This window comes from Canis lupus, chromosome 33 (assembly GCF_048164855.1).
Source record: "Canis lupus baileyi chromosome 33, mCanLup2.hap1, whole genome shotgun sequence".
Lineage (NCBI taxonomy): Eukaryota > Metazoa > Chordata > Mammalia > Carnivora > Canidae > Canis > Canis lupus.
In genome coordinates, this window is record NC_132870.1 from 26,368,562 (window position 1) to 26,395,719 (window position 27,158).

The following is a 27,158-nucleotide window of genomic DNA, read 5'->3' on the forward strand; positions in this document are numbered from 1 at the left end:
ATCTGAAAAAGAATCAACTGAAAGAAAAAAGATTAGAAAAATAGGGGGGGGAATAGTCAAAGAATAATATAATAGGGGCCATATTTTCAACACTTGATATATGACAGCCAGATGCTTTAAGTAAATCATCTCTTTCAACAAGCTCACAAGTAGGTATAACTATCTCCCTTTACAGGTGACTAAACTGAAATTGAGGAAGGTTAAATGATCTACTCAAAGTCACTCAGGTAGGAAGGAGCACAGAACTCTAACTGAGGTCCATCTGACTCCAAAGAAAGTCAACTCTATCATATAAAACTATTTCTGAGATATCAAAATTTTGTCAAAGGGCAGTTACCTTTTCCTCCCATTTTTGCAACCAGAACAAAAACTAAATATGGAAACTGCTTATGTGTTGATGAACACTTCCCCCTTAGTTCCTGTTACTCAAATGAACAAAAGAAGAGATTAAAGAAAAAACAAAGAAGAAAGAAAGAGGGAGGGAATGGATGGAAGGAAGAAGGAAATGTACTTTCTTAGTCTGAAATACCACCTGTCTGCCTATTCCTTTTCTCTCTTGCTCTTCCTAGCACTATGACACAACTCAGACACAATAATGGACTGCCCTTTATATTCTGTGGATGGAGAGAAAACAAAAAAAAAATAAAACACATAAATTTAACTCCCAAATATACACACTGTATTTTAGAATATGCACTTTTTAAATTCTAAGAATTCTGCTGACACATTATTTACTTCTATTTCTAGAAAGTTACAGACTTACCATGAAACTTTGAGGCTTCAGGATCATTCACATTGATAGCAATTATTTTCCAATCTGTTTCACCCTGATCAATAAGAGCCAAAATTCCAAGGATCTTCACAGGAATAACCTCTCCACAAGAAAGAACCTTTAAACAGAAAAGAAATTCAGTATTTTGCAAAGCTTTGGAGAAATTTACTCATATATCATAAAAACCCATATGAAAGATTAAAGCACTATAGGCTGCAATTTAATAAAGCTTGAATAATTAAAGATAATGTAAAAAGTCATAAAGCCTTTTATGATATCCCTTTTAGAATTAAGTATCTTGATCCCTTTTTGGAAACTGAAGTTATTTATAGATCTTGATATTTAGTGTACTAGGCCTAGAAGTTCATACTCAACAGAAAATAAACCTATGTATATCATTACATAGTATAAACCTCGCTTTTGCTGCTGGGGATAAAAAAGAGACCTGAGAATCCTTCTAAATTACTTTTTTTTGCAAACCACATTTATCAGCTACTAGTGAAAAGTAGATTTTTAACATATTAGAATATAACCTCAAGAAGATAATGAATGATAGTGAAAGAATTAATATGTTAAAAATACAGATAAAACAGGTTTCAAAAAATGCTTTAAAAAGATTTTAAAAGAAACCAAGAAATGCATGATGTTGAAGCAGATGTTCCAGGTGTTAAAGTGATTTCAGTGGTTCCCTCAAGTTGCCAATGACAAGTTTATATTCATACATTCTTTCTATATCCCTTTATTTTTAAAGGTTTGGTTTGCTCTACAGAATTCCACTGCAGGCTAAAATTTGAACACATGCTTCAGAATAAATCCCCCCATGACTCAAAATGCAGCTTTACATTTGGAAAGCAAGACATGCAAAAGAAAATCACTTTTGTGTCTTGAAATCTGAAGAAAAAAATAAGATATCTAAAACCATAAAATCAAATAAATCCTTTCAGAAGATGTGCAAAACGAATCTAAAATCTTAAAACAAATATACAAGAACTTGCAATTAGAACTAATTATATAAAAGATCAGTGTGACAATTTATAAAGTAAACAAAATCTCACTTTTAGGGAAATATGCACAATTATATTAACCAAACTCACATATTTAAGTTCTATTAAATACCCATCACTATATTAAACACTATGTATATAAAAAGAAACAGTCCCTGTTTCTCAAAGGTTTCCAGTCTTATTGGGGAGACTCACACAACTAATGCAAGGAGATCCTCTATAAACAAAAATATTCAAATGTGAAGTTAACATAATTACCAGTGTAAGGCTGGACACGCTGGTTAACTCAGTGATAAACTAGAACACTGGTTCTCAACCAGAGGCAATTTTGCCCTCTAGAGACTATTTGGCATGTCTGGAGACATTTTTGATTGTAAAAAATGGGGAGGTATTACATTACTAGCATCTAGTGGAAAGAAGCCAGGAATGCTGAACAGGACAGTTCCCTATAATAGAATTATCCATCCAAGATGTCAATAGTGCCGATTGAGGACCCTGCAGAAGACTGGTGGCAGGGGTGTCTTATCAGAAATCCTAGGAATCATGTATAGTTTTAAAAGCACACTGTAAATTATTTTATTTTTATTCACAAAAATCAATAATTTACTTCGAAATTTCATACAACATAAAAGCAGACTTGAGATGTTTCCAAGCAGGAAACATGTCTGGCGATTGTCAATTCATCAGAATGAAACATGCTCTCTGATCTCATAAGCAACATAAAAGGATTAGATAAACCATTCTCTTGGTATATAATACCTTTAAAGACTGGAAAGGAAATTCTCAATCAAACCAAAAACTCGGAATAAGATACTTAAGAACAACTGGTAAAATTCTTATGAACGCCCTACAATTCAATTTATTCTAAATCAATTCAACAAATTTATGCAGAACACATGGTGTTAGATATCAAGTGAATAATACATAATCCCTCAAGGAATTTCAATAATCTTAAAAATATATAAATATGTTTTTAACTCTATTATCAACTTCCAGGGCTTTGCTCCCTTCCCTTTGTCTATTTACAACATAGTGTTCAAAAACACTTTCTACTACTATGTTCCTTAACAGATGATTTAAGGACTCTTCACACAGCCAGAAAGAAAAGAAAGAAGCGCCCTACCAACAACAACCAAACTATTCTTTACATGGTGACTGACACTTACTTCATATTTACTAAATGTTATTTCAGGTCTCATTATCTAAAGGAATAAACTGCACTGGCTATAAGATGAAACCTATTTTCCCAGTTCAGAGTCTACCACTGATTCTTTGGGAATCACAGAGTTCGCCATGTTTGAAAAATGAGTTAAGATTCTGAAACAACAGAGATGTGCCTCAAACGTTTTAGGTAAAATCAGACTAGGGTTATCACCAACTTTTCTAGCTATTATGGAAAAGGTTTCAAAAGATAGGCTTTTTAAGTCCTAAATAATATGAAGCTGAATTCTTTCCCCACCATTCTTAAAGGTGACCTTAAGCAAATTACTTCACATGGTAGTTTAGAATTTGGTTTCTCGACAGTGAAATGGAGACTGTATCACTTATTCCTTGAAGTAAAAAACAAAGGCTATAACACATACATGAACTAGAACATAAGAGGTCTTCTACAGATATTAATATTTTTTTCTCTCTGGTCTCTACATAGATGTATCAGCTCACACTTATCAACTGTGAACCTCTCAGGAGCCTGATATGAGCAGAATATAAGTAAGTGGTCTACAACAGAAGTTCTAGGTTGATTCTGAATTTCAATGAAGTAAAACTTCAACTGGACCTACACAATACAAGAAAACCATGGAAAGTAAAATTGCTCAAATACTGTTATCCTGTGTTTCTACTGTAGTATAACAAATTATGACAAGCCTAAAGGCTTAAAATAGTATAAATTTATTATCTCACAGTTTCCACGGGTTAGAAGTCCAAGCACAACATGGCTAAGACTGATTACAACCTGACAAGGCCAAAATCAAGGTGGTGCACAGATTGGGATCTGATCTGAAAGCTCTAAAAATGATTCCACTTAAATTCAGTTCCCCATAGGTGTAGGACGGAGGTCCCCATTGACTTGCTGGATGTCAACCAGTGACTGCTCTCTGCAACTAGAAGCCAAGTGCATCCTTTTCAAATGCCCCCTTCTCCATCTTCAAACCAGCAATGTCATATCAGTACTTCTCACACTTTGAACCTCTAAGTTCCTCTTCTGCCAGTAGCAAGAGAAAGCTCCATACTTTTAAAGGTTCATTTAATTACACTGGATCTGCATATGGGAAATCCAGGATAATCCTACTTTAAAGTAAATTGCTATATAAAATAATACAATCATAGGAGTGACATGTTACCATATTCACAGATTCTAGGGCTTAGGGCAGACAACTTTAAGGGGCCATTCTAGAAACCCTGCCTTCCATATCCAGTCATCCAAAAAAAAATTACAAAGGAAAAGCTAGGGGCACCTTGGGTGGCTCAGTGGTTGAGCTGCTGCCTTTGACTCAGGTCATAATCCCAGGATCCTGGGGTTGAGTCCCAAACCGGGCTAACCACAGGAAACCTACTTCTCCCTCTGTCTATGTCTCTGCCTCTGTGTGTCTCTCATGAATAAATAAATAAAATCTTTAAAAAGGAGGGGAGGGAGAGCTATATTCAGGAAGACCTTTAACTATATTAAGTGCAGAACAGAAAATAAACTGGAAAAAATGTCCAACAAAATCAAAATGTTTATATATTTATCCCAAGAGGAAAAAACATGGGAAGATAAAAACTATGATAGGAGGATTGTGAGGGAAGGTTTATGCTTGATTTTATTTCCATTAATATAAGTACAATTTTCTTGAACAATAAATATCACTGAAAAAAAAAAGTTCTAAATGCTGAAGGAATTTGAGTCAAAGAAAAAAAAAAAAACAAGGAAAAATAAAAAATCTGTTCTCAGAGAAGAAAAATCAAAGGAAATCCAGTTAGAGAAGAGCTGGACTAAGGCATAAAGTCCTCAAGCCAAATAATACCTAAGAATTAGAGAGAAGGAGCTTGAAAAGAAACCAAGAAGGAAGCAGAATTAGAGTACAACCAAGACAGTATGATACAGTAAAAGTAAAGAGACAGTTTCAAGAAGGAAGACAAAGTGAACAGTATAAAATGCCACAGTGAGTTCAAGTTAGACAAAACCTATAAAACAAGACTGCTCAATCTGGCTAAAAGAAAGTTAGTAGACCTTGGTGAGAGCAGTTTCACAGAAATGGTGGGGGCGTGGAAACAATTTTGAAATAGGTTGCAGATTAAGTGGAAAGTGCAGATGAGTGTTGAAAACTTTTTTTATGAGTCTTCATGTGAAGGGGAAGAAAGCACAGAGGAGGGTGCCAATAAAGAGAAATTGTGAATATAGAACAGGGAAGGATAAGAAAATACTATCACTCATGAGGCAGGAAGGGACAGGATCCAGAGTACAGGTGAAAGCCTTGGTCTTACACGTTAAGATAGTTCTCATAGCAGAAGAGATGGAAGATACAATGTTCGTAAACCCAAGCAGTTTGACAGTCCAAAAAGAAAAGATGAGGGAGCTCTTATCTGCTCGTTCCTATGGCCTCTACAAAATTACAAGACAATCTGTTCTGCTGTTAAGTGAGAACAAAATGCAAGGAACTGAATGTCTACAAAGAACAAATATTTGCAATAAATGCAACAGAAAATAGAAAAACATCAAAAAACACATAGAATTCTATAAATAGTAGCAACCCATGAAATTGTAGGTTTTGTTCTTCCCCAGTAGGTCTTAGCAACCTGGAAGCAGACACAAAAACAAGAGTATGAGTTGGCTTTGTTCAGTATTGAATTTCCTGTCTGGATAATGCACAAGGAAGCTGAAAACAGGACTCAGCAAACCTTTTCTGTAAAAGTCAGAGAGTAAGTTACTTTAGACTTTGTGGATGGTATAGTCTCTGTGGCCACTCGTCAATTTCAGTGCAAAAGCTGCCACAGACAAAAACACAAGTGAATGGGCATACCTGTGCTACTGACAGAAATAGGTGGGACACTCTATTTGACTTGCAAGGGGTTGCAGTTTACAAACCCCCAGTATAAGAGAAGGAAATAAAGATACAAAAAGGGACTCATATCTCAGGGAGCAAGAGGCTAGACCTTGGGAGAGCTGAGGAACTGGTTCCTTCCAAAGAGAACTGAAATTTTATGGCATGAACAGAGTAGAACACATGATGGAATAACACAGTCTAGAAAACAAACCTTTGAGCCTATTTCACAAACATCAATAGGATCATTATCTCCACAGCAGTCTGTACTCTTATCTTTTCGATGGGGATCTTCCCAAGTCTAAAAAAAAGGAGAGAAGAGAGGGAGAAATATGGGTTAATACCCACTATAACATATCTTAATCTTTCCACATGATCACAAAGTTTTATAGTCATAATCCAAAGGGAAAATTCTCAAAAATTGTACAGGCTCGATGTCAACATGCCAGGACAACCCTAAATATATAATAATTAAGACAGATTTACAGCATTTCCTCCCTCTGGTCTCTCATTTTTCTGTATAATCACATCTGAAAGTGGGCAGTATTTCCAAACATACTCTTCTTCCAAGTTGAGTCAGCATGTAAATTCATGCTCTTTTCAAGTTTCAGTTCAGAGGTTTCCACTGTCTGCACCGCTTCCACAGGCTCCCTAAACTGTTGCTTCTATCATTCATTGCTTCCTTGGGCATGGTAATAGCATCAGGTCTGCCTCTCTGGGTATGAAAATAAGCTTCCAATTCTTTAAATAACTTCTACTAGAAGAAACCTAATTTTCCCTTTATAAAACTAAAGAACAAGACAATCTACACCAAACAAAAGAAAAATCTATTTTTGTCTCATTTTATTCCATTTAAAAAATCCTCTACTTTGTCATCAAATCTCAAGACCTTGACAAAAGCATGAAAAGATGTCAACTCTTAAGTTTACTGTAAAGATTATACCGTTGGTTACAAAATATACACATGGGCATTTTTATAAATGAACAGCATAACAGAAATTTGTTACCAAATTTAAATATCCCTTAGGCACCATCCTTCCCAAAAAGCCTCATAATTACTGGATTCTAAATGGAACTGTAGAAGTTTCCTAAAGTTATTTTCCTAAGATTTACATTATAAGATGTGCAGAGACGGAGTGACCTCAAAATTGTTATCTAGAGATAATTTCAGATTACCCAAGCTTATTGCCTCTAATTCTATCTGATAATTAAAAAAACATACTCTTACTTACAGCTAATCGTAAATATTTTCCTTCTGGTCCAAATTATAATATATTTAGAAATAAAATGAACCCCACCTTGCTAAAAAAATAAATCAGTAAACCAACATTTCAATACCTCAAATACTAATATTAATAGTAAAATATAAGAATAAACAAAATTGTTAACCTCATATACTGGTTATAGACACTTTCTAAGTGACACAACCAAACACACCCACATATACATACACACACCACCCCATGAGGAAGATACTATTGTTGACCTCATTTACAGACAAATAAACTGAAGCACACAGAATTTAAATTTGCCCAATGCTCACATTTTCTAAATGGTGGCAATGGGATGAGAATTCAAGGTATTAACCATTATGTTACGATATCCAAGTTTTGATAACAGCAGCAACTGAATGGCAATTACTTTCAGATATAATCGTATTCTATTTCATGATTCTCTTCTCTTAAATGCCTTCTCTTACAGAATCTCTTAAGTACGCATCCATTCACACAGCAAATATTTATTGAGTACCTAGGTACTCTGGGACAGAAGTTAGAAACAGAGATGAATTGGAGGACATAGCCAATACTAGGAAGAATGTCAAGTTAATAAATGGTACAGCATTTGTCAAATATGCTATAAAATTAATCTTGACATGCTGGAGAAACCAAGATAGGATTGAGTGAAGATTGAAATCAGAAAACCTAGAAGCAGAATCAGAAAATATCTGAGAGATTCTTCCTTCCTTATATGAGAACCCTCTCTTGAACTTCCTTTAAGTTTACTTCCACTCTCAGAAGGGGACAAATGTGATAGGTAAAGTCATTCTGACCTAAAGGAAGATACCTAGACCCCAGTTCTCCTTCAGTCACAAATTACCTTGGCCCAAATATCCAGACCTCAGTTTCCTCACCTACTAAAAAAAATGGCCCACGTAAGACAATTGCTAGATACATCCCAGCCCTGAGTTCTATGACTGTTAGTGGTCATTTATCATCCACATGAATATTACCAGTGAATAGGAAGCTTACAAATTCATGAGACAACTTACTCTATTTTGATCAGCATTAATTTTAAGAAACTCCTTCCTTAAACTGAGACAAAAACAAAAAGCTTCATATAAGCTAGACTATATTTGGTTTCAGTGGGTGCTCCCCAATTATTAATCAGTTCGTCTATATCCCTCTCAGAACTCCACTTTCAGTATTATCTATCAATTTATTCCTCCCGTCAAGGAAGTAAGTACATAATTGCAAAATTCCTAAGCTATATAATCTTGACACTTTAAAGGCAAGTTCTTTTTTTTTTTTTTTTTAAAGGCAAGTTCTTCATGATTTCCCTTGCAGCAAAAACACCAGACTGTTCTATTTCCAACCCTGCCTTTAATACTTTATGCACAGGCCTCTGTTGTTATTACAAAAGCGATTCACACTAAATGACTTCTAACTTAACTTGAAAATACAGTATAATTTTAAGCAAGCACCAGGAGAAGAAATCTTGACAAATTTACAACTTTGATTACGCCCTCTTGTGGAGCTTTAACTATATAACTAGGCAGAGAAACAACTAAAATCAATATCCACAAGATATCCACAAGATATCCACAAGCTCAATATCCACAAGAGGAAATTCCAAAATTTATTATTTGCTTCACAAAAGTAAGAAACAGATTAGCATCCAAAATTCAGAAATAACTTCTACAACTAAATAAGAAAAAGGGCAACCCAATACAAAATGGGCCAAAGACAGGAACAGGTAATTCAAAGAGAAAACATAAATAACTTATAAATACATAAGAAGAAACCTAGTCTGATCAGAAAAATAAAAATTAAAACCTTAATGAGACACTATGTCAAAAACCTAAAATCCAATAATGCCAAATAGAGCTGACCCTTGAACAACTCAGGAGTTAGGGATGCTGAACCCTGCAGAGTTAAAAATCTGAGTATAACTTTGACTCCCCCAAAACTTAACTAACAGCCTACTGTTGACAGGAAGCCTTATCAATTACATAAACAGCACTATTTTCTATGTTATATGCATTATATACTACATTCTTAAAGTAAGCTAAAGAAAAGAAAACATTATCAAGAAAATCATAAGGAGGAGAAAATACATTTATAGTACTGTACCATAAAAATCTGTATATAAGTGGATTCAAACCCATGCAGTTCAAACTCATGTTCAAGGATAAGGATGTAAGGCACTTAGGACACTATATACTGCTGGTAGGAGTGTATATCAATACAATTTCTTTTGTAAGCAATTTGGGAATTCCTAGTAAAAAAAAAGTGTGTAACTCACAATTAAGCAATCTGACTCATAAGCATACACCTACCAATAAATACCTCTATATACTACATATATAGAAAAATTTTAGCATGGACCCAGGAAAAGCATTTTAAAAAGAGAGAAACTATCAACAGAAATATAATGTTAATCTCATACAAAGAATGGTTATAAAGCTATGAAAATAAATAAATTTGAATATACAGATTATTAATCTAGCCATACAGATAAGAAAACAAATCTTTCTCATCCTTGTGCAGACATTTGAGATCATTACCTTACAATCTATAAATATTAAGCAATACATTTGCAATCCTAATACTCTGGTCCTTAAGTCAAAAAAAAAATCATTGAACTATACAGAGCTGTATATACAGGGCTTCTCAAGAACTACTTCTTGATTAATCAGGATTCCTATAACCCAGTCAAGGGAAGTAGGATCCACCTAGCCACTACCTGTACTTTAAGAGATTCAATGTGGAGCAAAAGCCACTACCAGTTGTTTCACTATTAGCAACAAGTATCAACGGCAACAGTAGCAACATCAAGAAAATACTGAGAACTCACTACGAAGTTAAACATTTTGTCTTATCTCATTCAATATTGACAATAACCTTGTGGGGTAGATGGTATGATGATATAGATGTACAAATAGGCTTAGAGAGATTTAGTCACTGGTCCCAGGTTATAAAGCTAATATGTGGTACTAAATGATACTTGGGGTCAATGAACCAAATTTATAATGAAATTCAAAATAAAAACAGAACCATGTGACATTATGACTGAAGAAATTTTGGTGGGGGGGCTGGCATACAGGGTTGGCAAAATGGGTAAAGCGGAGTGGGAGAGGTATAGGCTTCTAGTTATGGAAAGAGTAAGTCACAGTGATGAAAGTACAGCATAAGAAATAGAGTCAATGGTACTGTAATAGTGTTGTATGGTCACAGATGGTAGCTACTCTTGTATTGAGCATAGCATAACTTACAGAGTTGTCCAATCACTGTGTTGTACAGCGGAAAGTAATGTAACATTTTGTCAACCATACTTTGATTTAAAAAAAAAAATGTTCAATTGCCAAGAAAAAAAAAAACACTAAGAAAATCTTAAATTTCATGATTCTAGTCCTTTAACATTATTTATTCCATTAACATTAATGGGTCTTTTAACTATTCATTCAGAAGATGTAACACTGAGTAATCCATTATACACAGAAATATAACTGTGAGAAAACAAAATTTTTGCTCAGGCCAAACCCAAATTTTGGGGGAAGGCATTACTGGCTAGTGAGGAAGAAGTTATTAAGGTTCAACAGTATAGACAGCTAAAGATCTCAAATAATGACAGCACACTGACAAATCACTAAGGAAGAGAGACTGCTACTTAAGCAAACTGCTGTTTAATGTTCTTCCAAGCGCAGTTGGCCTGGTAACAATTTTGAACAAATTTCCTTCTGTTAAAAGACAAATCATAAGAAAACAGAAAAATCCAGTACCTATATGTACCTATGAAACAAATATAATACACACAATAAATTCATCATTCTTTCATCAAGTATTGATTAATCACCTACGCCGTGCCAGGCACTAAGCTAGGCAGTTAGTTGGAAGATGCCAATGAACAATACAAACAGAATCCCTGTCCTCCTGGAGTCTGTATTCTAGCTGGAAGAAACCAACAATAAACATAATAAATAACTAAATTATGGAACATGTTAGAAGTTGGTAGGTTCTCTATCATTTACATTGACGTGGATGGAACTGGAGAGTATTACGCTGACTGAAATAAGTCAATCGGAGAAAGACAATTATGATATGGTTTCACTCATGTGTGCAATGTAACAAACACTGAAAGGGACCATAAAGGAAGAGAGTAAACTGAGTGGGGAAAAATTGGAGAGAAAGACCATGAGAGACTCACAGCTCTGGGAAGCAAAGGGTTGAAGAGGGGTAGATTAATGGGTATGGGGTATGGGGTAACTAGGTAATGGGCATTGAGGAGGGCACATGATAGGATGAGCACTGGGTGTTATACTGTATGCTGGCAAACTGAATTAAAAAAAAAAAGTTGGTAGGTTCTATAGAAAGTGGCAAAAAAAAGTAGGTAAGCAAAATATGAATTCAGGAAGCAGGGTTAAAATTCCAAAGGATTTTCAGGGCAGGCGTCACAAGGAAAGTGATTTATGAGCAAGCATGTAAGAAAGTAAAGCCATGTTCCCAGCAGAAAGTGTTCTAAGCTGGAGGACACAATAAATATTGTGAAGGCCTGCAGCCTAAGTGTGCCTGGAGAACAAGAGGAATTGTGAGAAGGCCGGTGTGGGAGTGAGGCAGCAAAAGAAGGATGAGAAGCTGGAGAGGGAATAAAAAATATAAACAGGACCAGGAGCTGGCTATCATTTTAATAGATTCATTCTGTCCTGATACTAACAATGAAGTGAAAAGATATTAGGTACAATTATTCTTTCCCATAAACAATTGACCTAATTTAAACTTTTCATAAACATTAATCAGTTTAGTTATTGTTTGGTAAATAACTTCTATGCAATCTACAGTGTATTCTTTTGCTGAAGACTAACACACACATACTCATACATGCACTTAAGGGTGTGGGTTTAAAAAGATGGTAAGGATTCTGGTTAAAAACGGCAGAGAAAATACAGGTCTATTTTCTCTTCCTCACTTCCATTCTAGCCACATTGGCCGCCTTTCTGATACTCAAACACACCAGGCCTACTTCCACCCTGGGACCTTTACATGTGTTTCTTGTTGGATTCCCTTAGATATGCATACAACTTGTCCCTCACTTCCTTGAGGTCTTCGCTCAAATAATACCTCCTCACTGAGGCCTTCTTATCAAAATTACAACATTCCCAATATATCCTAGCCCCATTCCCTACCACTATCTGACACATTACATATTTTTTTTTACTTTTTGTCACTCTGTCTAGAATAAAAGACCCAGAAGGATTTTTGTCATTCTTATCACTACTTTATCTCCAGTACTTACAACATTGCCTGGCAAACATCAGGCACTAATATAATATGTACTGAATGAGGACCTCCATGAAGGTTCGGTATAAAACCAAGGGAAATTAGAAACACTAAAGAAGTCACTGTGGTAGAATGGAAGCAAGGAAAGACAAATGCTGTAAAAGTTTACAGAGGTCAGATTAAGCAGGGTTGAGGAGTCATGTTAAGAATATTATATTTTACCCTTTTGGCAATAGGAAACCACTATTTGGTATTCATATGACCAAAACTATAGCAGATTTAAGTTTTTCAAATGCTATTTTTGAATGCTGGATGGTGTAGTAAACCTCAGTAGGCAAGAGTTCTGGATGCTTTAGGAGACTGCTACAGTCTAATTCTGTTGTAATTAATGTAGTACTGTACCTAACAGACTAATAGTAGTTGGAACATCTTGAAATTCTAACACATCCAGAGGAGCACAAAAATTCTCAGGACTTTAGATAGAAAAACTACAAAAGCTCAGAATTAGTACATGGATTAACAGCACTTATGCTCCATGGTAACCAGTGGTTTAGTTGTTGATTATCCCCTCTAAATTCCTTTAGAGGAAAGACCATATAATAAAAGTACCAGTAGCGGGATGCCTGGGTGGTTCAGCGCTTAAGAGTCTGCCTTTGGCTAGGGCATGATCCCAGTTTTCGGATCGAGTCCCATGTCAGGATCCCTGTGAGGAGCCTGCTTCTCTCTCTGCCTATGTCTCTGCCGCTCTCTGTGTCTCTCATATATAAATACATAAAATCATTAAAAAAAAAAAAACAAACCAGTGCCAGTAGCTATAATAATGTGATCACTCTCCTCTTGGCACTCTTCTAAGATTAATGTGCAATAACTCATTTAACCTCAACATGACCATATGCACTAGGTACTTAATCATCTCTATTTAACAGATGGAGAAAGTGAGGCACAGAAGGACAAAGTAACGTACCCAAGGTCACATTACTAGTAAATGCTATCTGCTCCAAAACCCACATTCTCAGTCACTTACTATGCTTCCTTGATCTTATATTTGTATATTGTTTTTCTTTGTGTACCCAACATCCATACACTGCCATGCACATAAATCCTTAATAAATGTTTCACGAAAAAAATATATGAACTTGAGTTTATCCCTTGCCTATTCTACTTTATACGTCTCTGTTTTTGTCTTTCTCTAATTCAACTGCTTCTTTGGCCTTCCCTTCATCCATATATCCTCTCCTACAAACAGTATCCCCTAAGCGTAACAAATTTTTTTTTTTTTTTACCTTTTTACTGATAGGTCGAATAGAATGTCTACTTAGTCACCTGGGGAGTCAGAACACCTGCATTCATTATTTCAATAGACATTCTCATTCTTAGTACATCATTTTAGAAGTGCTTGTTTTAACCAAGAATCTATCTATGTGGGTGGTCTAACTGAATCAAAAGCAGGCTGACCCATTAGAAAACAATTTTCTTTCTTCTTTTCCTATAAATATTTATTCTACATGGGTAGCTGTTTTCTTGAGTGGGATAAAGCAAGACTCCTTTTTCTCAGATATTTCCCCAAAAGCATTTTAAAATCTCACACAAAATATTAAAATTAATAAATAAAATATAAAGTTTAAATATCCAGATACATGGTCTGATATAGATGGGTTTCATAAGCATAAAAATAGATGCTTTTCTACATCCCCTAAACCTAGACTTTTCATTCTGACTTTTTACTCTGAGTTTAGATCACTAAATAATATGGAAGGAGATACCATCTCCTAGGATTGAGGAAACTTGAGAAGAAAACAAAAAGGGATAAGATAGGATACTATCATATATGAATATATATAAAAGTATAACTTGTCACATTCAAAGACATGACTAAAGATTAAGCAGGTAAAACATTTTTCACTGACTCTTAACAGCCAAGCCCTCCCACCCCCATCCCGAAAAAAGTGTTTAGAGATGCTTGGGTGGCTCAGTGGTTGAGCATCTGCATTTGAGCATCTGAGCATTTGGCTGAGGGCATGATAATGGAGTTCTAGGATCAAGTCCTGCATCGGGCTCCCTGTGAGGAGCCTGCTTCTCCCTCTGCCTATGTCTCTGCCTCTCCCTGTGTCTCTCATGAATAAATAAAATAAAATCTTAAAAAAAAAAGTGTTTAAATGCCAAATATAAGTGTTCTATATGCCTAACTCCAAGAACTTGAGTATAGACATATATATAGTTTGAAAAAAATTTATTGATACAATAAAACTCCACATTAAAAAATTTTAAATTTACAAATCTCTCAAACTGACATGCCCTCAGAACCAATTTAAATTCAAGTAGTTCACAGGATTTACAAGGCAATTTTTTTCAGAAGACAGAGAAGTTTTACCATTACAACAAAAATGTTACCTGTGGGAGGGCACCATAATTCCAAATATAACCCTTGTGAGGGAAGATATTTGCCACGTAGCGTAGCTTGCCATCCTTTATATCTTGTTTAATGGGATTCAAAGGCTCCTTTGTGGCAATCTAAGCAGATCATGGAAAAAAAGAGGGAGCGGAGGATGAGACATGATTAATCCTATATTCAAATTGTATGTTTTAAATCTGCTACTACAGGCTAAATATTTATATTCCAACTTACTGATCAAAGATACTTTCAAATAAACTAAGCCAACTCTTATTTCTACTTTAGAGTATCGTGTAAGGAAAAAGTGTCCATAAAAGGAAACATCGGATTATATATTTTGGTACTCTATATTATATATGCACTTATTTTCAATGCAAATAAGAGAATGAAATGGCAAAAGGATAAAGATTAACCTACTTGCTATTTGTTACTAATCTGGGGTGTGTTATCAATCTTAAAATAATAAGGTTGACTTAAAGATTTTCATCAAGTAATTTTATTTCAATTACCTTTCTATAAAATATACTCAAATTGCTTTGCAAAAAAAAAAATCTAGGCTATAAATAGCTTAAGCCATTTTTTAATGAATACACACGGCTTAAAACAGGTAGAATCTCACCAATTCTTGATTATATACCTAATTGAGATAGAAAGTAGCCAGAATGCTAAAATGTTCTGAAGGAAGACCAAAAAAAAAAAAAAAAAAAAAAAAAGAAGCTATTATTTTTACTCTTCCCTAGTAAAATATTAACCAAAACAATTCTACTAGAACCTGGTAAAAACAGACAACTCTAAATATAAATTCTGAAAAATATGCAGCTATCTAGCAATCCTTTTTAAAAAAATATTTTTTAATCTATTTATTCATGAGACACACACACACACACACAGAGGTAGAGTCATAGGCAGAGGGAGAAGCAGGCTCCCTGAGAAGAGCCCGATTAGGACTCGATCCTGGACCCCAGGTTCACAACCTGAGCCAAAGGCAGACAGACACTCAGTGATTGAGCGTCTGCCCAGGTGTCCCTCTATCTAGCAATCCTTAATTAAAATACTTGAGGGGCACCTAGGTGGCTCAGTCAGTTTTGCCCAACTCTTGATTTCGACTCAAGTTATGATCTCAGTATCCTAAGACTGAGTCTGCAATGGACTTCAAACTCAGCACAGAGTCTGCTTGAGATTCTCTCCTCTCTTTCTGGCCCTCATCCTGCTTGTGCATGCGCTCTCAAATAAGGAAAAAAAGAAAGAAAATCTTTTTTCAAAAATAAAAAACTTCAAGTAATACTTGCCATCTCATCCAAAGCTATAGAAAAAAGACTTAAATAACTAAAGAAATTAAATGCCATAAATTAAATTTCACTCAGAACTATAAGGAATCTTAGCTAACTGAAGATATAATAAAATTCTGAAGGACAAAAGGGAAAAGTTCTTGATAGGTTCATGTTTCAAGGAAAAGATACAAAAGGGAAAAAAAAAAGGTAACCACGGGAACAGCAGATGCTCTTAGATAGCACTTATCAAGAGCTGGCCAGGAAAATGCTTTCATTCCTGGTAGAGTAAAATCTAAAGGACAATTTAGTCTTTAGAAACTAAACTTGATCAATCCCAAATGAATACATTTCAATTAAACTTGTGAACAAAATATATCTCACAATCTGTTTAAATAAGCCTTGAAAATTTTTATTATTTTCAAAGACAGAAGAGTTAAATAAAATTAAATAAATATGATATATGTATAACAAACTAGAGAGGCAAAAATGGAAAACATACTCTTTAAACTATAAATTCAGCTTTGAATAACATCTTGCTATTTGAAATTAGATTCAAAATCCACAAAAATGCTTTTGTTTTTATCATAAAGAAGATTGTTAACCATCCTAAATTCAAAATATTATGTTAAGCAACTTAAAACAAAGTTTTTATATCATTAATTATAATTTCCACTTGATCATAAAAGAATATATCCTTACCTCCATTTTAGCATTTGTCCACCGAGGTACTTCTACAACCATATTAAACAAATTCTGCAGTTAAAAAAATAAAGGGAGAGATCATCTTTAAAATTTTACCTATCTTTTATTTTATCACTTCTCTCTTACGCAAGAATGCTGTAGTTTCCTTCCCTACAAAAAATGCCTTAAATTTCTTCTGAAAAATTAGACAACTTTTCTAAAACACAGTAGAATTTAAGCCATTAGGTCAAGTGAATACTACTGAAGTGTTAGAAGTTGCTTTATTTTTGGAAATACGTTTGCAATATAGTGACAGAACTAGAATGGAGTCAAGAAACTTGTTTCAATTTTTATTTTCCAACTAAAACAGAAGTGAGAGACAGTATCCATTATGTAAGCTAAATGTCTCATTTTTCCAATCTGTAAAGTAAATGGAATAATCTCTGTCCTACTCACCATATAAGGTTTTAATAAAACCAATTATATAATTTAAATGAAAATACACAAAAATTATTATGAAGTAAAATATTTTGAAAATCATAAAGCAATATTTAAAGCCAAGTTATTATGATCATAATATAAAATTAAGGATATCAGCATAGGTAGATATCAAGTTTACAAAGAGTCAGACAGAGGCCTTTCTACATTTAGCTTGCTTATCTAGTGGTCTCTGATTTCCTAAAGTTACAAAAGGTCCACTGCTTCTTTTTATCATTTTTGAAATTTGCAGAGTGTTTAAAGCAAAAGAGACTCTAGTTCAATGGTGAGTAAAAATCCTTTCCTGGAGTACTTCGGAATGTAAATCTATAATTTCCCATAGTTTGGGCCTTACAAAGAGAAAGTCTCAAGGTTAAAGCTGACCTGCATGCTATTTTGATGTGAGTAATTAACAACTTAGCATAGCAAAGCAATGGCTTAATACAGTGCTACACCAAGTGTGGCCAAGAACCAAAGCTAATATGCAAGTTGATTGTTACTGATTCATTTAGAAACATTTATAGCAATTTGATGGAGTAATTTTTAAGTCTGTTGAACTCTGAATTACAATTTTCTAATAATTCATTTTTACTGTATTTTTTAAAGTATATCAGTTCACAACAGATAAAAAATAAACCAAAAAAACCTAATCTTTTAGCACAGATCATTTGAAAAAGCAGTGATTGAATATACTTATTCTCAATTGTGCCATACATCAAAATCACCAGGATAGCTTTGATCAACTAAAAAAAAAAAAAAAAAAAAAAAAAAAAAAAAGGTTTCCTAGGGCCCACCTCCCACATATTTTAATTCAATAGTTTTGGGATAGAGCCAGGGCATTGCTTATTTTTAAAAGCTCTGCAAGCAATTTTAATACACAACCAGAGTTGCAAACCTTTGGTTTTACAGCATTGCTAAACGATATCTGGGGGCTTTCTTAGTGAAACATGTATGTTATTAATTCAAAGAATGCCACTTAAAAAATTAAATATAAATTGAGCCACAAACGTAATGATGATTGTTAAGTTTTTCTGGTTAAGACTAAAGTTTGCCAATGACAGAAATGCAAATCCATAATGAGATAAAGAACAAAGCCAAGAATAAATTCTCAACAATTGCTCCATAGAAGTATGTCTCATACCTATCTTAGCAACCTTATACACAGTCTTGCTGTTGTTTCATTTTCTATGCTCTTTTATGAGGTACCCCAGCACCTGTTTAAATATTTCTCAAGTAGCTGTTAAAAAGAAAAACCTAAGTAAATGGCAGATGTTCACATAATTTATTCATCCCTGAAAGCCTGGCTATAAGAGAACAAATGCATACAGATGAATACTCAGAGGTGACAGAGAAGACCAGGCTAGGGACAATTGTTTTACCCAATGACACCTACCAAAACCACTCATAGCGACTTGAATTAGGCCAAAAGAACAAAAGATAAGGTTTGAATTTTAAGCCTGCAAACCATCTCTCCTTTATCATTTTTTCCTGATCTCTGAAGGGCGAATTTCAGCCTGCTTTTTTTCCTCTCCAGCTAAAATGTATATTACGCGTAATTTTTTAAAGCCAATGTTAGTCTGGTTATCCTGACATTATTGTTAATTATAAACCAGTAATGGTCTGCTGAAATATACTGGAAAATCAGAAAGATACACGGAGACACATTTCAAGTAGAAAGCTACATATGAGCAAGAACCATTTACTTCCTCCAAATGTTTTCTTTCCCTTCACTTTTCCCTTCTATTTTTTTTTTTTTTTTTTTGCAAAAACCAAAAAGAAAAACTCATAAGATGAAAAAAGGCAGTAACTTTTATATACTTTGGGAAAAAATGGGAGGAAATCACCCCTTTCCTCAAACTCTTAAAAGATCAAATAAACCTTGGATTTGATACTAAAAGCAAATGCAACAAAAGCAAAAATAAACAAGTGAGACCAACAAACTAAAAACCTTCTGCACAACAAAGGAAACCATTAACAACATAAAAAGGTAACCTATAAAGGGAAAAATAGTTGTAAATCACGTATCTCATAAGTATTAATATCCAAAACATAAAGAATTCATGCAACTCAAGAGAAAAAAAAAAACAATCTGATTAAAATATGGACAGGGGATGCCTGGGTGGCTCAGTTAAGCATTTAAACTACTGACTCAGTTTCCACTCAGGGCAAGATCTCATGGGTCATGAGATTGAGCCAGGCCAGTGGGCTGGCTCTGCACTCAGCAGGAAGTCTGCTTGGAACTCTCTCCCTCCCCTCTCCCCCAATCCCATGCAGGCAAGCATGCATGCTCTCTCCCCCAAATAAATAATCTTTAAAAAAAAATGGGCAGAGGAATTGCATACGTGGTTTTCCAAGAGACACTGTCAAAAGGTACATGAGAAGGTGCTCAATATCACAATTATCAGAGAAATGAAAATCAGAACCACAATGAGATATCACCTCACAGCTGTTGGAATGGCTGTCATTATCAAAAGACAAGAAATAAGAAGTGTTGGTGAGAATGTGAAAAAAGAGGAATGCCTGTGCATTGGTGGGAATGTAAATTGCTGCAGTCACTATACAAAACAGTATGGCAATTTTTCAAAAAAATAAAAACAAAGCTATCATATGATCCAGCAATCCCACTTCTGGATATTTATCCAAAAAAAAAAGAAAAGAAAAGAAAAGAAAAGAAAAGAAAAGAAAAGAAAAGAGGATAGTCAAGAGATATCTGCATTCCCACATTCACTGGAGGATTATTCAGAATAGCCAAGATGTGGAAACAATCTTAAGTGTCCATTAATGGGTGAAAAGATAAAGAAGATATGCTTAATATAAAATGGATTATTATTCAGCCATGAGAAAGAAGGAAACTTGCCACTTGTAACAACATGGCTGAACTGTTAGGGCATTATGCTCACTGAAATAAGCCAGAGAAAGACAAATACTGCATTGTACCACTTATAAGTGGAATTCTTTTTTTAAAGAAGAAGAAGAAGGAGGAGGAGGAGGAGGAGGAGGAGGAAAAGAAAGAAGAAAGAAGAGAAAAGAAAAGGCCAAAACTTATAAAAACTGAGAGTAGAAAAGCTGCTGCCAAGGGCTTGGGGTTGGAAAAAATGGGAGAAAATTATAAATAAACACACTAACTACAGACTAAGATCAGGCAGTCTCTGACATATGAATCATGTTCTAAGAATTAAATTTTAAGTTGGCTGTATATAAAATCAGAATCCCACTGAAAAAAAACTATTTGCAGGTTAATACACAAAGTCTCCTTTAAAGCCTCGAACCCTTCAACATCTATTCTCTCCCATCTAGGGCAGCGGTTCTCACACTTCAGTGTATATAGAATCCCCTGAAACACTTGTTCGATATGTGGACTAAAGAGTCCCCATCAGAGATTTAGTAGATATGGAACAAGCCCTGGAATCTGAAATTTTAACAAGTGCTCTATGTTATTCCAACATAGATGGTTTAAGGACCATTTTAATGGACACCAGTTTAAAATACAAGATGGATGGCAGGCAAAGGTGGTAGGGATTAAATAGCAGCTATTTTTGGAAGTAGATTCAAAGGCTGGGGTCATAAGTTTCAGTTAGAGTAGAGAAAAAAATGGAAATAAGGTTGAGGGGAAAAGAAGGCTGAGAAAGGTGGCAGGAAAAACTGTCTGGCATCAGCAAGATAAAAAGGCATCAACAGCATGAGATGGGATGACAGACATCAATCAAATGTTCTGGTCCTAAGTCAAGAACTATTAAAGGTTTGACAGTCACATATTTAAAAGATATATATAGAACACATGTATTTTAACATATAGTTGGTGTAACTTTTTTTTCTGCTCTATTCCCAAAAGACTTGTTCCAGAATTCTAAAACAGCCTCTCAAACCACTTTTTCCCTTACAATAAAAAAATGATACAGTGACCAATTTTCATAAGTACCTTTATTTTAGACTATCTACCACGATAAATAACTTGCTTCTAAAATCTGGGTTCATTTCCTGATTCTCTCTGGTTTTTCACTTATAAAATAAAATAGTAAAGAGGTTCCTAAAATAGATTCATAAACAGAAAGTAGAATAGCAGTTACCAGGAGCCAGACAGAGCACAGAATGCACAGAGTTAGTGTTTAATGGGTAGAGCTTCAGTTTGGGAAGATGAAGTTCTGGAGATGAAGGTGGTGATGGCTGCATATGTGAAAGTGCTTAATTACACTAAACAGCACACTTTAAAAATTGTGCAATAAATAAAATGGTAAATTTTATTTTATGTGTATTTTACCACAAGAAAAAAAGTGAAAAGATCAGATCAGCCTTAGCTGCCTTAAACAGATATTAGAAGAAAAGAAAACATCAGAACACACACAAAAATCTTGTAGGGGGGAAACTTTAGAAGCACTTTACAAATGCAAACTATCATCAAGGTCTTTAATGGACAATAGAAGTGACTCACAAAAATAAAAACCTTTAAATATACCTCATACTCATCACTTCGTGCTCTCTTTGTAGGAATGCCATTTTCCTATAAAAGAAAAAAATGGTATTTATAATTGTAATATCTCAGCAAAGAATACAGCTGTATTGCAAAGCAATGAAAGTAAGCCTACTACAGAAACATTCCATTACAGAGGCTGTCCAGAAACTTGACTCAACAGAGAACCTACCAAATGCTCAGCTCCTTTTCTCTCAGCATTTGCATTCCCAGTGCATGAGCATCAAAGTATTTCATAAGATAAATTATCAGAAAAGTTAAATCTCTTTCAAGAATATTTTCCTAGTTTTTATCAAATAAGCAAAGGCTCTTTGGTCTTTAAGGAAAGACTGTCACTTTCCAGTGATTACACTTAAAACAGTGATTTCATTATTGAAATGAAACTCTAGGGAGCGTGACTAACAAGCCATGAAAGTACTCAGCTGCACACCTCCTGCCTGTAAATTCCACCAAGGTGTGATTACTATGCCAACCATCAAGCACTTTCAAATTAAAACAGAATATGTGACGGATTGAAAAGAAAAATTATGCCACTCACAAATGCTAACACTTACATGTAACTCTCACACACCAAAAAAACCACTAACGAAGGAAACAAAACAGAAAAATGATTATTCCCAGTAGGCTGTGAAACATTATTTCTGTTCCTAAAATACCGCATCCCGAAGTACAATATGCAAGAGTTCTAACCATCATGGTTGAGGATGGAGGAAACCTAGTCACACAACCACCGTGCGTACCGATCTCCACATGTCCAGAATTCACTGGCATATCCTGTTCTATTTTGCCCTGTCCTATTCTCAACTCTGACTAACCCCAATCTCATATTCCCCAAAACCTACTCTCCTAAGGCAGAATATCATGCCCACTGGGATATTTCTAGTCCACTCTTTGTTTCAGCTCCCCATCTACCTACTAGAGGATTCCCAAAAATATTATTATTTTGTTAAGTAAACAGATTTTGTCATGGTACACCCCCACATGAAGCAGCTGACCAGTTCCTCCTCCTTTCATTACCCTATGCCAGTTTTATAGCACTTCACATTACTGATCCACTTGTTTTCTGGTTGTCTGTTTCCTCCAATCAAGTACAAATTAGATCTATGACTCTCTTATTCACCACTGCAACCCTAGTACCTGGAATGCTGTCTAGCTCCTAATGCTGCAATGATGTTTGCTGAAAGAATAAATGAATAAATTAATGCATGAGCTTTTGGCCAAAAGCAAGGAGAGGTGTTGGAAGATATGAGATATTTGGGTTGGACTGTTCTTTGGCCAAAATAAAACACACGGACACACAGACAGACAGACACACACACACACACACAGAAAAATGGAGTTCTTTCTGCCCTATCTTTGGCTTCCTTCTCTCTCCAGATTATATGACCTCCTGTCCTGTAGTTGACTACTACTTAGAAGTAATGAGCTGGAAGGATTACAGAAGAGCAATTAAGAATACCACCTTTGGAGTTAGAGCACCACCTAAATTCATATTCTACCTCCCACAACAGACAACAGATTTGTGACCATGGGCAAAGTACTGAACCTCATTAACAAAATAAGGGTTATAACTGTAGACCTAGCCATACTCAGAAAATGCAAGTCAAGCTCTCAGTACACTGTTTGGATAAGCCCACCATGAGCATTTAATAAATCTTCACTATTATTCTATTGCCATCATATTGACAGTCCAGTCCTTTGAAGGGCTGGAAGGCAGCACAAATCCTACATCACAGTTCCATATCTTCCTCCTGTAAGGATCCTATTCCCATACTAATTCTAATTCATGAAGGAGACTTACTATCCTATTATAACTGTTGTCCTTCTTGACTTCCAACCACATTCTTTCGTTTCAAGATGCTTCCAAAAAGCATTTTGTGATATTAGAATTATATATTTTCACCCCCAAAACAAGTTAAGACAATACCTCTGTTGAGTCCACCTTCAGAGGAATATCATGAAAGGGGGAAATGTAGTGACCAGCTACATTCTCTGCAAAGGGAAAAAACAAAAATAAAAATACAGAATTAAAGCAATAGACTATTCCATTCTTCAGAAGAATTATATCCTTATCCATTTTTAAACTTTTTAAAAAAGCTATTAAAGATTTTTCAAATTAATCTAAACTCCCAATTTAAAGTTTAATTCAACTTTTAAAATTTGCCCCAATAGGATGACCAAAAATAATAAACCAATAAACATTTTGGTTTGCCAAAACAATTTACAGTTGACTCTTCAACAGTGTAAGTTTGAAATACATAAGTCCACTTATACAAACTTTTTTTTTAAATATAAGTGTAAGTTTGAAATATATAAGTCCACTTATACACTTTTTTTAGATACAATGTAGTACTGCAAATATATTTTCTCTCCCTTATGATTTTCTTAATATTTTCTTTTCTCTAGCTTACTTTATCTTTTTTTTTTAAGATTTTATTTATTTATTAGAGACAGAGAGAGAGAGAGAGAGACAGGCAGAGGGAGAAGCAGGCTCCATGCAGGGAGCCTGACATGGGACTCCATCCAGGTCTCCAGGATCATGCCCTGGGGTGAAGGTGGCGCTAAACCACTAAGCCACCTAGGCTGCCCTCTCTAGCTTACTTTACTGTAAGAATACAGTATATGATACATATAGCATACAAAAATCTCTGTTAATTGACTGTTTATGTTACTAGTAAGGCTACTGGTCAACCTAAGTTATTAGCAGTGAAGTTTTTAAAGGTTTACACAGACCTTCAACTGTGTGGTAGGCAGTCGTCCCTAACCCTGTATTGTTCAAGGGTCAATTGTATTTAATCTCTGTAACTTAAAACATCCAAAGCAGAAAATGTCTAAAACTAACACCCAAATATAAAAAATCTCACTTTTGAAAAGAAATTCATTAATAAGCGATTGGATTAAAACTGATCTCAATTTTTCTGAGGAGAAACCTAACAGGAGAATTCCCAGTTTCTGTCTACAATTCACATGAACAAAGATGTAAAGATCCTACCCAATTAAAAGAAAAGAAACAATTCACTTGTTCCCACTCAGTGATAAGAATGCTTATATTAAGGTAAGCTTAAAACAAAAATGAACTTTAATAATAGAAAGTATCTTATCTTCATTGCATATTTTAAATGCTTCTAATAGCAAATATTATTTAAACAAAATAAAACAACTTAATATGCACTTTTATTGGAATGCATCTCTTTCCAAAAGCTGGGCTTAGTATAGCCATAAACTTTTTTCAGTTTATAATTTCCTAAGTCAGGGTATGTTTTATTTCTGGCCTGATACCTCTTTGGTATAATTTTCAAATTCAGACTTTAAAAATATTTTAACAAAATAAACATGGACTGGCTGACAGCCCATTAGCAATGAGTACACTCAGCGCCCAAATCTTGGTTTCCAAATACCATTCTCCAATAAAAAAGAACTAGGGACTTCTTAAAGAAGGCTGGGACAAAGAATATACAAGATAAACCTGATGGATCCTGTAGTACCAGCAAACAAGTGCTGAAAGAAACAAAAGGTTGGTGGTATGTCAAAAGGAAATGGAACCAACGTATAAGAGATCCCAAAGGCCAAAGATGTAAAAACTGAGCAACAGATTAATATTTGATTATAAGCCAAAGTATAAAATAAATACGCATAAGACCACTCTAACACAAATAAATGCATAGATAGATAGATAGATAGATAGATAGATAGATAGATAGATAAAGGGAAGAGACAAACCTTCCTTATAGAAAAATTCCGAGATACACACACACACACACACACACACACACACACATACACACACACATATCTGTCCACCCTCCAAAAAGTAGAGCTTACCCTGCTCTCTCTGCATATAGACTGGACTTAATGACTCACTTCCAAAGAACAGAACATGGAAAGGGGGAAACAGTAATATTACAATAGAGAACTTTGGCAAACAGCAACCTTAGCCAAATGATCAAGGTTACCATCACCAGTGACAAGTCACATTGATAGCATGTACCTCCTGATATGCTGTGATGAGAAGGGTACTCCATTTCTGCTGTATTTCCCCCCAAAACCCATAACCCATCTCATCATAAGAAAGACAGCAGACACCTTAGGGATATTCTACACCATAGCAAACAGTTACTCTTCAAAAATCTCAAGCTCATAAAACAAACAAGGAAATACTGAGTAATTGTTAGACTGGAGGGGAGGAAGGAAATATGACTAAGTGTAATGTGGTACCTTGAACTGGATCCTGGAACAGAAAAATGACATCAGTGGGCAAACGAGTGATTTCCAACTAAAATCTGGAGTGAACAGTAGGTATCAATGTCGGTTTCTTTTAACAAATATACATTGGAAATGAGAAACGTTAATATTAGGGAAAGTTTTGGTAAGAGATAGATACACTGGAATTCTGTACTATCTTTGCAACTTCGCCAAATCAAAAATTATTTCAAAATAAAGTTTAAACAAAAACAAGCCATGCTTCAACCCACTAAAATTAAAGCATATAACTTAATGGCTCTGGCTTCACCAAAACTGTATTTCTTCTTCTCATGCTCTGTAGGTTTTCCTTAGCACTTATTTTAGTAATACACCTTGAAAGAAGGTGTTTTTGTTGTTTGCTTTTGTTTGTTCTGTTATACTCTGTACTGGGTCCCCGGCATCCAGAAAGTACCCAGCACTTAGTAGACATTCAATAAATATATTTCTACTACTGTTTCATTTTTCCCTCCAAACAGTTCATGAAACTTTTCTTTTCCACTCTAGCAACAAGGTAACTTCTGAAGGACCCATTCACAAGGTAGGATAAAGATGAGAAGAAGCACACAAGTGGCAAAGTATATATAACCTTGCTATGATCTACAAAGTTCTTTTTCATTAGTTAAAAAAAAAGATGCACCTTTAAAAATAACCTTTTGCTTATCAGATCAAACTTCAAATTCTCTGCCTGAATTTGAAATCATCTATGAGCACAAGAAACAGAATGATCAGTGTGTTTCATGATTATTTACTTTTCTATAAGTAACACAGTACTTAAATGGGTAACATTTATTTTCTATTAAAATATGGCAGTGGGAATTGAAAATGATACAGTCACTTTGGAAAATACTTTGGCAGTTTCTGATAAAGTTAAATATTTGATCCAGAAATCCTACTGCTAAGTATTTGACCAAGAGAAATGAACTAATGTTCCAGGAAAACCTCTAAGTGAATATTTATAGGTGGCTTTATTTAAAATCATCAAAAACTGGAAGCAAACTAAATGTACAGTTAATGGATAAGTGAACTCTGCTACAACCATAGAATGGTGTTTTGCACAACAAATGATATATTAGTGCCCAATAAAAAAGAATGAACTATCAATATACACAACAAAATGGATAAATCTAAAATGCATTATGCCATGTGGAAAAAGCTAGACTTAATTCCATTTGGATGACCTGTTAGAAAAGGCAAAAGTATAGGCATAAAGAGCAGGTCTGTGATTGCCAGGGGTTGAGGGTAGAGGTTAAAGGTGACTAAAGAGAGACCACATGGAAACGGTTTTGGAGTGATGAATTGTTCTGTACCTTGATTGTGATGGTGTTTATTTATTTA

The 27,158-nt window shown here is 34.8% G+C and overlaps 1 protein-coding gene across 1 annotated transcript in view; it reads right to left on the reverse strand.

Annotated features, from left to right (window-relative positions):
• Window positions 1-27,158, reverse strand: part of PPA2 (inorganic pyrophosphatase 2) — an 81,442-nt gene that overhangs the window by 42,676 nt on the left and 11,608 nt on the right. The window contains exons 2-7 of the mRNA XM_072810138.1: window positions 23,509-23,573; window positions 21,567-21,611; window positions 16,655-16,708; window positions 14,684-14,803; window positions 6,013-6,099; window positions 764-890 (exon numbers count right to left, since the gene is read on the reverse strand). Of these exons, the coding sequence (XP_072666239.1) occupies window positions 764-890; window positions 6,013-6,099; window positions 14,684-14,803; window positions 16,655-16,708; window positions 21,567-21,611; window positions 23,509-23,573 (498 nt within the window). The remainder of the gene's footprint in view (window positions 1-763; window positions 891-6,012; window positions 6,100-14,683; window positions 14,804-16,654; window positions 16,709-21,566; window positions 21,612-23,508; window positions 23,574-27,158) is intronic.